A 14,864-nucleotide genomic window follows, 5' to 3' on the forward strand; every position below is an offset into this window, starting at 1 on the left:
CTCTGGAAGCCCCTTCCCATCCCAACCATTCTGTGATTTAGTGATTTGTTAGAGAAGGTGAACATAATTTCCTTGCTGACCCCATTTCTGGCTTGTACCCTTAGGAGCAGTGGAATACCTTGCTCAGAAGGAGCAGGGGTATTGTTGGATACACATTGAACCACTCCTTGTCTTTTGCCAAAGGAAAAGGAAAGGGAAGTTCACATGCAGTAGAACGCTTACACAGTGAACATGAGCAGAGCACAAAGACAGCAGAAGCTGGTGCCAGACTGCTATCTGGGATGAGACCTGATTTAAACAGATGGGGAAAATGTGAACTTCTGGAACTGGCTGCCAAAGGAGGCTGTGCAAGCAGACACAAATTCAGGAAAAGATTTAACAGAGTCATGGGAAACAGGTCTGTAAATGGGTGCTGCAAGTACTGTTTACCCTGTAACATTTTCAATGAAGAATGTCATTCTGGAATAGCTTTTAGGTAAGAATATTGGAGAAGAACAAATTCTTCCTAAGCTGGCAGTTAAGTTCCACACAGCAGTTTGCTCACAGCTCCTCACTGGGATGAAGGAGAGACTTGGAAAAGTCCAAAATCTTTTTGATTGAGATAGAGACAGTTTATCAGATAAAGCAAAAGCTGCATGCTTGAGCAAAGCAAAGAAATTCAGTCACCACTACCCATGGACAAGCAGGTTTTCAGCTATTCCCAGGAAAGCAGGGCTCCATCACGTGTAAAGACTGCTTGGGAAGACAAATACCATCACTCCAAATATCTCACCTTCCTCCTCCACGTGATTATGTGAGAAGCAGAAAGGGTCTTGACCCTATAAGCTGCTGATCAATTACAAAACCATCCCTGTGTTGTCCTGGTTTGGTCACAAATCCAAAAGATAACACCACGGGAGCTACTGTAAAGATAATTAGGTCCCTCTCAGATTAAACTACTGGAGACATGTTCAGATTCTGCAGCAGATTAGGTGATGTGGCTGCCTGCAGTAGCAGAGAGTTGTCACCAGTGACTGCAAACTTTCTTGCATTGCAAGCATAGTCTTTGCTGTAGGTAGAAGTGGCAGATTTCTTGGTATCCCTACATCCTTGAGGCAACATTTATCTCAAAGGTTTGTTTTAAGGCAAGAAGCATCTGCAGTAAACTACATTTAAGCTGTCAGAAAAGAAAAGATGCATCAACATTTGGCTTATTAACATACTTAGTCATTGAAATGCACCTCAACAGTGGCAAGGCTCGCAAGGATACCCTCTGAATACTGTGAGCCATAGGCTTTTCAACCTATATTATACTATATTATATTTTAATTTCTGTCTTCACCTAATGCTGATAAAAATGTCACAGTCTAAAATACCAGAGAAGCACAACCTGATTGCTTCAGGGTCAGCTTCCCCGTAAAATCTACTCAGAATTGCTCGGAGTCCTGAAAAGTACCATTCTTAGAGATAAGAGGGAGGGGGAATTTCACTCACTTCATCATCAGTCTCCTTTGCTCATGACCGTATTGTCAAATGTTGTTAGAAACCTGTGGCCCAGAGCCATTTCAGTCCATGCAGTCAGGGCTGCCACAGAGGACTTGGTAGAAAAAATCTTGGGGGAATTCGTCAAGTATTGTACTAGGAAAAGACAGGCTGAGGGCAGATGGAATTGTGTTAGGAAGTAAATGGTGAGTTCTGCTAAGTTTGTGCCAGTCTTCTGTTGGAGAAAAAAAGTGGTGATATGTAATGTAAGGAAAGCTGAGCTCAAAGGCTAACAGAAAGGATAATGGAAACCCACTAGAGCAATAAAGTGAAGCAATATGGCTAATGAATAGGTCACTAATCCTGTATCAGTGTGATCAACAAAATGTTAAACAAACACTTGACATGCTACAGTCAGCACAGCAAAACAGATTTTTCTAAACAAGGGCATCTGCATTTAGCCTAATATATAGCACAAAGTGTGGCATACCATGCCTTCCCTGTGGCTCAAATCCTAACCTCTGTCACTCAGTTTTCTCATAATGCTTTGAGTAAATGCAGTGAGAGAATCTCTGTGTACAGTCCTGCAGAACCCAGCTGCTTCTGGAGCTGACACAGTTGTACACATTGCAGGAATTTCATTTTTTTTAAAAACTTCAGTAAGTATCTTGTGTACCTTCCTTTCTCCAGTTACTCCACTGTGTGTGGAGATACACACACACACAGACAAGGAGTAATGATAGCAGAGAATCACAAAAAGGTCAGGAAGAAATTAACCTACAGATAAATTTGCATATCACCTCAAACCAAGGTCATCCATCTTTTTAGCAAAAGCACTGAAAAAGGAACCTAATTGAAATTAAATCAATTCTAAGAGATATATGTAGGTGTTTACTAGGACAGGAAAAGTATCCTGCTTTTGCTCATGCTTGATAGCAAAGTGTTTGCATAATGAATAAAGACATCTGTTAATTACCTCTATGCTGCACCATTGCTTTAAATGTGCTTGAATATCTTGGAGCATTCAGTTTCAGATAATTATTTCTGATGAATGGGTGTACATTTAAAATGTTTTGTAGTGGGATATTTAATTCCTCTAACTAGAGTGCTTTCATGATAATAGACCCCACTTTCCTTCCTCAGTAGACACAGAAACATAATTCATTATGTTTATAGCACAATTTGTAGATAATCTTTTAAGGTTTCATTTTGGTAGGCTATTTGTTTAGTTATGGTTGTCACAAATTTCTTCTTCCATTTGACTTTGTCATGTTTTAAATAGCTGTTTATTCCCCATATACTCACCAGTTGCTGGATCATTTAAAGGTCTAACAAATATATAGGTCTAACAAATGATTACAACAGCATTAAAAAACCACAGTCCTGATGCAGAATTCATTTTTAGATTATTTTTACTAACTGTTTTTCCATTAGAAACTACTTGTCTATTTACTAGTATAAGCAGAAAAAAAGATAATAATTTGTAGGATCACTGAGTCCAGATTCAAACATCAGTAGGTTAGAAATCCTCACAAGGAGAAAAGAGCTACAGATGTACAATCTGTGTGCTATGTAAGAAACACTAAATAAAATTGGTCATCTGTCCTGATGGGGTAAGTGCCACTTTGAGAGAAGGATCGCTGCTGGGGATTTGCCTTCTTCCACATACTCATGAAAGTGATATAGGAAGCAATCTTCTGGGGCTGAGACTGGAGACAAAATTAAAGTACAAGTTTCTAAGGGCAGAAACTGAGATCTTCTTAGGCAACACCTTTGAAACACAGTATTTAAAGAATGTGAGTTGATTAAAGATACAGAAAACAAGATGTGGTTGGTACAATTAAACTTTGAGGTCAGGTAGAATGGGAAGAGCTTACTGAAAAATAGGCTCAAATACCTATGTTTTCTTAAATATCAGTACAGATGTGGTAGGGGCCTTTACAGAAAGGAGATAGTCAAATAATAACATGGAATTTTAATAATATGTGACATTACTTCTACTGTGTTTGGGCTCTTTGTTACTTAGATTACTATTTAGAAGTGGGGTGCTGGTGTTCTTTTTTCTATGTGATGTCTAGCAAGTAACTTAAATTTTCTGTCATCCAAACCTGTGATGTTTTTCCTACCTAAGCCTCTTTTGATGGAGCTGGAGGCCATTTCCTCTAGTCCTTGTTACTTGGGAGAAGATGCTACCCCCAGTTTTCTACAACCTCCTCTCAGGCAGCTGTAGAGAGTGATAAGGTCTTTCCTGAGCCTCCTCCAGGCAAAACCCAGCACCCTCAGCTGCTCCTCATTGAACTTGTGCTCCAGACCCCTCACATGCTTCATTGCCCTCTTTTGGTCACTCTTATCACACATATGGAGATTTTGTGAGATTATCTAATCAAACTCTTTGTTCCAGGGTGTAATCAGTATAAACCTTTTCCCAAAATATTTGCTGCCAAAGCTGTACAAACAACCCAAGACATGAGCTAAGTCACAGCATCCTTGTCTTCCCCAATGTGCCTGCCGTAGATTGGTTTCAGTTTTGTATGAGATATAAGCGTAGACGTCACGTGAGGATGAGCACTGCAGGAAGTGCCAGCAGAAGGGTAGGAGTGGTGGTAGATATACAATTATATATTATTATACAATTGGGTTTTACTGACATTTTCTGGATGCAGTGAGTACCATACTCCTTTCCGTTTTCTGGACCAAATTCAACACAAAGTTATGCACTTCAGTACTGTATTGAACTGGCATATAGGGGCTGAAGTCAGCATTAACTATAGCCATCTGTTATTTTGTCATGTCATAGTCAATTATTTTTATTTAGCTCTTTCAGTCATACAAAATAAAACTGTCAAAGTTGTTGAGAACTCCAAAAAATGAAGCCTCTGAGCTGCACCTCTGAGATTTTTTAATATTTCTTCCAATACAGATCCTTGTGCCCTAAAAATCCTGCCAGAAGTACTTTTGGTCTGATAGTTGGAAAGGATGTGATCCAAAGGTTTGTGGCTAGTCAGTAGCATAGATACAGCAAAGAGTTCATCATTTATCTGCATAGACCTTGCAACAGTACATTCAGTAGTACAGATATTAGAAATGTACATTTCATTAGACTACTACTTCTAATGTCCACATAGTAAAGCATTACAACCACTGTAATGCATTCAGATATACAAAAGTGTAATTAAAATTCTTGGTGTTTTCAATCAGGTAATTTTTAAAACAGGTGGAAATACTCAGGAGAGTTCTTCATGATTTTCTTCCCTCAGAGCTACAGTAGCCTGCTGTTCCATGGGAAAGTTCAGCATCTGTGAGGGGATCATGGAGTAAATGTAGGTTTCTCTCTGTCAAAGTGATATACAAAGACAGACTTTTAACTTCCTGGGATATGTTGAGTTGCTGAAGGGGGCATCATTTTATTGCCCTTCAATTGATTACACCTGTTCAGAGAGTCTTCTCATTTCAGTCATAAAACAAAGACTTTAAAACCTTAGGATGACTTTTGAGGCATTGTTAATTGTGGGACATTTTTATAAACTACTGCTTTTTAAAATAATTTTTTAATTTTCAAATATTTTGAGATCAAATAACAATACTGATTTTAAAATGCCAAATGAAACTGAACCAAGAGAAAAAAAATTATTTGAGAAAGATATTGCCCTTTCCAATGTCAACTTTTCCTTTAAAAAATCCCATATCATCCATTTTCAGCTCTATATTCACAGAAGTTTCTTTTCTTGGCTTCAGTTGAATCCCAAGTAATCTTGTCTCTGTAATTATCCAAGGTGAAAGGGACATCCCAATTTTGCATTTCTTCTAAAGGAAATGTCACATATGTTCCCTGACTTACTTAAAAATTAAACTCCAACATAATATTGATTCAATTGCTGACAGATGCAAAGATCAATTACAGCATGGTAGAATTCCTAGATTTCATTCTTAAAATATCTCAGTATAGAAATAAGAAAAATTAAAAGTCAAGTCAGAACAGTTGCTGGACCTCAAAAGATGAGAATACATAAATTTCCTTTATTTCTTAAAAATAACACTAAATAAATAAAGATTGTAAGAGGAGCTACTCTGCTTGAAGAGACTTTCTGTCTCAGCTGGCCTTTTGGAAGGAGAATATGAGCAAATACTCAGAAAAGGCATATTTTCACTAGAAACTGATTCCATATTGTTCAAAGGAAAACAGAGCCCCATTTGTTATTTCCATTGTTCACCTTTCTCTGTGCTTTCTCACAAACTGCTACTTGAAACGAAAGTCAAGAAGTCCTTTCAGGCAAGAGAACCTGTCAATTTTTGCAGTCTCCTTCCTGGTGGATTTTTTAAGTGAAACATATTTCTGACTAATTTCTCAGTGTATCTACCCTTAAATTAATTTAATCTAGTCAATTAAACCTTTTGAAATTTCTAAACAAGGATTATTTGTGAATGCTGCACCATCAGCCTCATTTTTAGTATAATTTATATTTACTAATAGAAGTCCAAGTATGGATTTATGTTAATAATTTGGGTGCTGGGATTAGATGATCTTTTATCAAATTGTTTAGACATTCATGAGGTGAGTGGTCTCAAAAGTAAAAATATTTTATGCATGATAGAGAAGTTTAATTGCCTTAAGATCAGTCTTAACTGTAAGAGTTCCTCCTTCTTTTGCTTTTAGGAACCACATATTTCCTAGGATCTTATCCTGTCCAATGCCAGAGTATTGAAAAACCCTAAACTGAGTTATGATCTTCTGTCAGTTTTTATGACCGCATACAGTAATGAGAAATTTTCCATAATACCCCTTGTCAGACAAATCAAGGGTGAGTCATTAGCTCAAACTTAACATATAAGGGCATCTGAGGTGGCAAGACACATGGGAAAGGGAGAAAAGAGATATAAGAATCCCTGAGAACAGCAAAATCCAGTGGAAATAAAAACTTTTGTCATAGAGTACATGGTTTGCAGTTTATAATTCCAAAAGACAGAGCCCTGGATATAGGGTGAATCTAAAAGCATGGCTTTTGTGCTGCATATTATGTCTATTAAAAAGTTAGCTAAATTTTATCAAAACCTTTCAAGGGTTGCTTTTGCTTTAATCCTAGTTTTTGTTTGCCCTGTTTTTAATTGTGTTAATTAGATCTTGCTTATTTCCAAGTAACTTACTTGTAGATTATTACATTTGCTGCCAAAGTTACATTTTTCATTAAATTGTCTGTAATATTCATTCTTCTTAGCAGTTTTAATATAAATAAAATTCTTGCCAGATATTTTTGGATGAGAGAAAGTACCAGTGTTCAGTATATCTGTGCACTTCACGATGTTTTCACAAGGATTGGTTTCCAGATCCTAACTGGACTAAACTGCTTTATACCTCCCTCAGACAGATTATAGAAATGCAGGGATTTATACAGTGGTGCTCATATAGTAAAAACCTGGGTCTTGTGAGAGGAGGAAAATTGTACACCTTTGAAATTGTCATACTTTGGAGTTTGAATTCTTCAAACCACTGCTAATCGCTAAATTATATGTGCTTAACACTACATTTTCAGTCCAGTAGGTGTTTTATTTATGTTATCAAAATAACTTCAGTTCCTCAAGTCACTAAACCATATCTTTTAAAACCAAGTCCATTCCTACCCGTAGTACATCCTTTACTCATTCTACTTTGTATGGCTGGGCTGATAATTAAGTGAAGTCTAACAAAATGGGAAAAAATAAATTTCTCCAGTAGCAGTAGTCTGGTTGTATTAAATCATTATATAAACAAATTAATAATGATACGGAATCTTATCATTACTTTGAATATGTCATTTGCTGATACATATATAATGCTTTTTTTTTTTACATACCACTGAATGCTTATAAAGAGTAAGTAGATTATCACAATCAAAACAACGATAAATCTCACACTAATATCTGCTACTTTCATTCAAAGGCACCCTGAAGCATTTTGCAGACTGTTATATATAGGAAAAGAAATTAGGAGTAGAAAATTACGCTGAGATTTCATCAATATCTCCTGGTAATAATTACAGGATTTGATCAGATTCATTCATCTCCCATTTGGCTATTAATAGGAATATGACACTCTCTGAATTCAATCTTTATTCTCTTGAGGGGATTTTCTTTGGTGAGGAAAAACTTCAGAGACTTTCTCCACCCTATTAATGTGCAAAGTCTTTAAATACCGTCAGAAGCATTACCACTTGCAGGAGTTGAGTGTTCTAGCTATGATTATTTCTAAGTGTGTTGTACAAAGACAGGCATAATAACCAGGCCTTGGTTTAAAACTTTTTTGATTTTTGTCAGCACTGATTAGTATGTCCAGAGGAAATACAAGCATGTAAGAAAAGCATAACCTAGCCAGTCGATCTCTGAGTCTATTTGTCTTACTGGCACATGTATGGGCCAAAAAATCATCATTGTCCCATGTTTTTAAGAGCAAAAGAACTACCCAGGTTCTGAGGCAACTCATCTCTCTCAGCTCTTAGTTCAGCACTCCTAGTCCTCAATAGCTTCAGTGCACAGGAAAATGCATTTGCTGCAATGATGACACAAGTAAGTGATAACAAGAAAATAAGGCTTTTTCTGAAAAGAACTCTAACATTTAGCGTTTATTGTCATGGCAACAGCTTTAAAGTGACCATATCACTAAGTGCATAAATAAAATATTAAAATGAGCAAAAAATGATCAGTAAAGAGGGAGAAAATTTTTACTGCTCCTTTTTATTTCCTTCATAGAAGGTGAAAGCTATTGGTGACAGGAAAACTGCTGCCCTTTAACATCCTTATTTGGAGCTGAAATATTAGCTGGTTTTGTGAGAAAGGAAGAAAAGAAAAAAAGAGAAATGCCAATAGTTTTCTTTTTACCTCTCTTCAAAGCATTCTTTATTTTAAATTGATATGTCCAACTTTAAAATATTCTTTGAAAGAGTAAAAATCAGCAGAGAAAGTCTCAGAGGAAAATCTCAGAAAGAGTAAAGTGATGACCTACATTTATCTTCTATTAGAAGGGAGTGGATCCCATGGATGCAGTCTTTACCAGTGATGAAGATTAGGTCCACATACTTGTCTTTCTTATTCACTTTTTTCTTTCTTAAATGGAACGTCCTTTAATCTTTCTTTTCTTATACTGCTTGTCTCCAAATTGATGAAAAGGATGCCTTTGTAAAGGACATGGTGATCTGGGGATGAAAAGCAGTGTGCTACAAGCCAGCACAACGTGCAGGAGCAGCCTGCCAGGGTTCCTGCTCTCTGCTTTCCTCCTTTTCTACCAATGTCCAATGTAGCAACCTCACCGAGAGAGCACTTGGTGTAGCTCCAGCCAAAGAGGGTTAATGATCTCAGCAACTCAGAGTCACATAACACAAAGGACCACATTCTCTGAGGGGGAAGAATACACACATTAAGTAAAACAGTCACCTGCTATTTGAAAAAATCCAATATTTTAATCTCTTATTGCCCTCTTCCTGACAGAGAACAGACACTAGTTCCAGTGAACTGTTGTTTGAAACTAGGATGGTTATTCTCTTAACTAATTCAGTTGTGCTTCTTTTAAAAAGAATGTTTTGCTTTCCATCTCTTCAGATGGACCAAATAAGGATGACCACAGGAAAACTGTACTGTGCTATTGGAAGACTCTGAACATTACCACAGATCTGAACACTATCACAGATCCCTGCTGACCTGCCCAGTTATTAGCAATATAATGAGTCCAACCTTGGAGTCATCCAAGTTAGAGATGAAAAAGACTTTCATTTTCCTGAAATCATTACAAGTTCTCAGTTATAGTCATATTGTGTGGTTTTGTTAACTTTTCTAGATACTGAATTAATCCTTCATCCTGTGTTATTTTTGAACAAAGGAATTGATATTTTAGATCAAAAAGTTCTTTGCTTTAGATACCCAATTACATGGCAGCATAGAGCTAAAAAGAGGAGCAGGGGAGAAGAGAGAAAAATAGAAGGATTTATTTTGTTTCTTCTTTCTTTCTTCTCTGTCCAAAATTATAATCTTAATACTATATGTAGGGCATTTTTTCCTGTGTGGATAATTTAGCCTTTTATATGTGTGTTTATATTAAAAAATAAAAACACAAACAAAACAAAACAAAAAATACAAACCAACCAAAAATATAAAAACCTAAAAAAACAACCCACAGAGGCAAACCAGCTGAGAGATAAAGTACCTCATTAAATATTGCTTATTTCATTTTCTATTTGGAAGAAAGAACACTCAATGCCGGTTGGGCTCATCTCTTGAAATAATAAAGGAAAAATATTGTAACTGTGCACAGTGATTTGGTCTAAGCATAAAAAAAAACACTTGCAGTTGGAATGAGGAGCTCTAAGACATGACTATAAATTGAATTTCTGTGGTCTTGCTAGCTAAAATGGGGTTTGAGCTGCATGCGACTGTTGTACACCTATTCTTTTGGTGCTTAGAAGGAAAATAATTTCATGTGCTTCACAATTGCTTTCTTTTTGTGTCTCTGTAATTCAGGAGGAAAGACAGTGGGATGCTGTCATACAAAGAGCACCTACCAGTCAGCCAGGTGGTGGTTGGAGACCTTGACAGGCCTGGGTCAGAAGCCAAGGTATCAGTGGGTCCTGTGCGCTGCCAAGGAGATAGTAAGTTCTCTGGTTTTCTTCCTCATACTCCTGAGTAGAAACTCAGTTGGAAAGGGCTAATTTTGGAGACACCCCTGGGAACTCATGGCTGTCTACTCAAAAGACCTTTTGCTATGAAAGCATGATGGGATTTGAGAAATTTTGTCTATGAAAATATACATATAATGGCTTATCTTTTCATTTAAAATACCAATATTCTTCTTCATTTTATGGCAAATGTGGCAACTTGGATTATTCAACTAAGTTTATGTAGATGAGCAGTAATAGAGATTGCATATTAATATCTCTCAACATCTGTGCTTCTGTTGGGTGCTCTTGTCATTATCATTACTATGCTTATAGGATATAAATGATACCACGAAGGCAAAACTCATCACTAATCTCTGGTTGTAGGTGTGTAAATTTGACAAGATTTGATCAGATGCTAGCTGTACCAGGACTAGATGTTTCCATGTAAAGCACTGGGAGTTTTTTGTTGCAGTCTCTGGTTTCCAGACCTAGTGATGATAAGAGGTGTACATCCTCCAATTTGATCATCTAGTGATGGAGTAAATCAGTATCATGTTTAAATTTCCACTGCACACACACTCAAAATTGGAATGCACTGACGAAAACTGTAGTCCTGATTCAGTCTGTTTTATATTTCAGGTGAAATTCACTACCAAAGGCAGAGCAACTGTTTAAGGCCTTTCTAAATCACACTTCAAAAATTCAAACTCTGTGCAATTGACAAACACATTTTATTTTTCCGCTGTGTTTTAAGGCAGTTCTCTTATAATAGGTGCAGTAAGGAAAGGTTGTCTGATTTAATATAAAACAACTAATATTTGTATGATCTATAAATAATACAAAATCCAGCCGTAGTAAAGAGTACTATAACTCAGCCTGTAAGACTGAGGTGATGCAGAAATATTCACATCATATATTTGTTGCTTGTTATATATGGTGTTTGACCAATCACAGGTGAGTCTGTGTTTATTTGTATCTCAGCTATGTTTGATAAACTTTTTTATTATGGTCTCTTACAACTGATGACACAAAAGAACAAACATTATTTTTCTTGCACCCATAATTCCTCATATCATGAATCTGAGTGCTTATAGAAATGTCAGTCTCTAAAGTGTGAGCCATTTCTAAATATTAGTATAAATGAAACCTCATCTGAGCAGGCAATAGCCTTTATTAGTGTGACTGAGTGACACAGCCTTTTGGGAAACTGAAGGGGTGTATTCCTACCATTCTGGTTAATTTAATTTCTCCTTTGAAAATGAACTTTACAGATATTATTTGTAGTTTTTAAAAAACTTTGCCTCTGAATAAATTTGATTTTTTTTTTCCATGACCATATATTATTGTCAGAAATCTGGTATCACAGATATGTTCTCACAGGAGATAATATAAACCCCAGTCCTTTGCAAAGCTCCTGTTTTATATTCCCAGGACATTTACTAAACATTCCCCTTTGTATTCTTTCTTCAATGTATACAAAGCTGCTGTTTCACCTTGTGGAAAACAAGGTTTCCATTCCAGAGAAAATGCCAAAATTTTAAACTGTGCTTTTGTTCCAAATTTGAAGAAAGATCCAAAGTGCTAAATTTCTGGAAAAGAATTAAAAACAACAACAAACCACAAGCCTATTGCTTTTTGGTTTTTTGTTGGTTGTTGTTGGGTTTTTTTGGTGTATTACATGCATCAAAACCAACATTATTAGCACTAAAGATGTTGAGTGACATCACAGAACAGTTCATGCATTCAGTTAAATTCAGTTGCGTGTGCAAATGAAATTCAGTTATAGTCATGAAGACTGTCTAAGAAATGCAAATTTTTGTTTTGCTTGCAAGGATGGTAGAAAAAGTAACCAGTCAAATAAAAATTTACCTATTTAGGAGAATTTCTCATTGTGGTTGCAGCCAAAACCTTAACAACTTGTCTTGCCCTGAGGGTTGTCCATACCATGTGTTATATTAACCCATAGTCCGGGGATATTTTGCAGCGCATGAAGTCATATTTTCCCACCAGAATTACAGTATAATTTGCCACTTCATAGCTAATTCTGTGTTACATCTAGTGACAGTGACATGTCACCTAGGCCAGCTCATGACTGTACCTGAGTCCAGCAGTAAGAGTACACAGAGCTGATGGCCTTTGCAGTCCTTAAAAAGAGACAGCTCAAAGCTTAATGTTTGAGGGCAAAGACAACTAAAGAAAGCAAAGATATTTATCATTTCATTCAATTCACTTCTTCCCATGTTCATCAAATTCTCAAGAATCCATTAATAATCAGAGGCCACAAAAATTAACTGTTCCTACATTATTGACTGACCAAAGTAAATCTGAAAATCATCCATCTCAGTGCAATTTGTTTTGACACAAACCAAGAAAGATTTCAGAATCCTAAGTGCTTTCCTGTTACAAAAATAACAATATTTTTCTTTCAGAAATATAGGTTTTATTTTGGTCCCACAAATGACAATTTCATTTTTTTTTTGCCTGATTTATTACTTGATTAAGGCTGTTCTTGAATAGCGGCTACTGTTGGAGATAAAGATCAGAAAACTGGTTTATGCATGATTACACATCTTTGTGTTCCAGAAGTATTCTTCATATTTAACTGCACAAAACACTACTTGCATTCTGAAAAGTGGTCAGCAAAAAGGGCCTTTATTACCCCTCTAAAGATCTGCTTAAGCTGCCATATTCTATCAGAATGATGAAGACTCATTCAGTCACTGTGTCAAAAATCCCATAAATCTGGTTTGGGCCTATTTTGAACCTTGGATTAAATACCCAGGATGTGTCTTTCCTATTTGCTATTTTAGTGTTAAGGAATGTTTTCTTAACATCTAATGATTTTTCTAAGTGGTGATCTACCAGGGAAGCAAAGTTACCCAATTTCATGGAGAACAGGTGCACAAGGAGGAGATGAATTTGGTGAGATTTTTTTGTCACTTTTTGACACTCATGCTGCAACAATTCAAAGATCAAGCAAGGGTTTTTAGCAAATGTTGACTCTACACAGACTTAAAGCAAAGCTGTCCTTCCTGACCACAACTGTATGAGTGTTGTACTTACAGCATGACAGTGACAGTTTGTCAGCACATTCTCAATATCCTCTTAGGAGAACTGGAATTTAAAGTATAAACAAAGAAAATCAGTCCTTAGTCTCCACAGTAATACTGGATGAGGGAACTACTCTTGTCTCCCCTGAAAATATTCCCTGATTCTGTGCAGGATTAAGAAAAAGGGCACCATAGAATGACAAATTATTAATTTTTATTCTTCAGTTAACTTTGAGACACTGATTAAAATCCCTTTACAGACCTATTACATTTTTTCTAATACTTATGCAATAGGACCTGGACTCCTCAGTTGCCCTGCATTTAACCTTGCCCAACCAGTAAAAGAAAAACCTTGTCCATCTCTTTACGCTATTTTACTGTAATGCAAAAGGGCACCTTGAGCCTTCTCCCTTTGGAGAAGAACACAAGTGTGCTGAGGTTTTTTTTTGTGTCTAAACTCAGCCTGAGGTGGTAGATCAAGGCTTCTAAAGCAGATCTGGTAATTTCTTTTGAAGCCAGACTGGAGGACTTAGCTTGCCATAGTGGGGCTACTGCTACAGAGATTTTTGTCAATAATCATATTGAATCAAAATTACTTTTGTGGCTTCTGGCACCTTCTGAAAAACTTTTTTCATTCCCCTTAGGAAAATACCGGTTTTCACAAAGCTTCTATATTTGCCACCTGCTAAGAGTATCCTTTTCCCAAGGACTTCCAAAGATTTTTATTTCAGTTTGCTCTTTATATGCCCAGAGGGGAATAGACTGACTATTCTGCTCTAGATTTGCTTTTCTCCTTGAGTCTGTTTTCCTTTTGTCCCATTTCCTCTATAGCAAAGACAGAATTTAAAGGGGAGATGCTTTTTACACAGCTCAGATTTATGTTTTTTCCATCTCCTCTGCTGTACAGTTTTTATCCTCCCAGTAAGACTTTGATTTCTGAGCCATGAATCATTTTCTTGTATATTACTTCTATTATCTGTAATCTTCAAAATGTGGAGGAGGAAGCAGCTGCATTGACTGTGGTTCTTCCTAAGCTAAGTTTTTGTGAAGACTAGCATCAGCAGTGTGCTTGCAGAACCCGCAAAGACAGACAAAAAATGTCCCCTTCACAGATAACTGAAGTTCAGGAACAAATCAAAGCTCAGTTCTTCCATCAGTGCATTGATTTTGTTTGAGCACGTGTACATATGACTCTGCATGTGTATTTTCAGGGGAAATATACCTGGAGTTTCTTTTTTCAGTGATTTTGATTATAGCTCATTATTACTCCTTTCATTACTGATGCTTTGTTTCTTTCAATTACAAATATCACTTCTGGTTTTACCCTTTTTAGAATGTTCCAGCAGAGTTGGCTTATTTATTCAGACAGTGGTATGGGCATGCACATTTTTTGTGACTCTGGGTTTGTATTGAAACCACTATGTAGTTATCTCAACCAAACAGCCACTTCCAGGGTCACTGCTTAGAGCCTGGTATCCTTGGTAAGGAGTGGGTTTGTATTCCTTAAGTACTTCTTATGCATCACATGTGCAGGTTGGTGACTCAGATCTGTCACTTATAATGAAAATAAATTAACTGTTTCATGTGCATGCTAAATCCATTTTCATTACATTGCAAATTGAGTACTCTTTCAACAACTTGAACTTGTTTTTCAAGGGTACCACCTGAATTTCAGGGAAAAAAATAGCATAGCCTTACAGTGCAGTTTCCAGTTACACATTAAACCTACATCCAA

At 36.6% G+C, this 14,864-nt stretch overlaps 1 protein-coding gene across 2 annotated transcripts in view; it reads left to right on the forward strand.

Annotated features, from left to right (window-relative positions):
* The window catches only part of CNTNAP2 (contactin associated protein 2), a 1,024,120-nt gene that overhangs the window by 846,733 nt on the left and 162,523 nt on the right, over positions 1-14,864 (forward strand). For both annotated transcript variants that reach the window (XM_005519091.3, XM_088052353.1), the window contains exon 15: positions 9,943-10,070. In XM_005519091.3, the coding sequence (XP_005519148.2) occupies positions 9,943-10,070 (128 nt within the window). The remainder of the gene's footprint in view (positions 1-9,942; positions 10,071-14,864) is intronic.

The sequence above is a fragment of the Pseudopodoces humilis genome, chromosome 1 (assembly GCF_049639895.1).
Source record: "Pseudopodoces humilis isolate 2021_Gansu_Grassland_sample_001 chromosome 1, ASM4963989v1, whole genome shotgun sequence".
Taxonomy (NCBI): Eukaryota; Metazoa; Chordata; class Aves; order Passeriformes; family Paridae; genus Pseudopodoces; species Pseudopodoces humilis.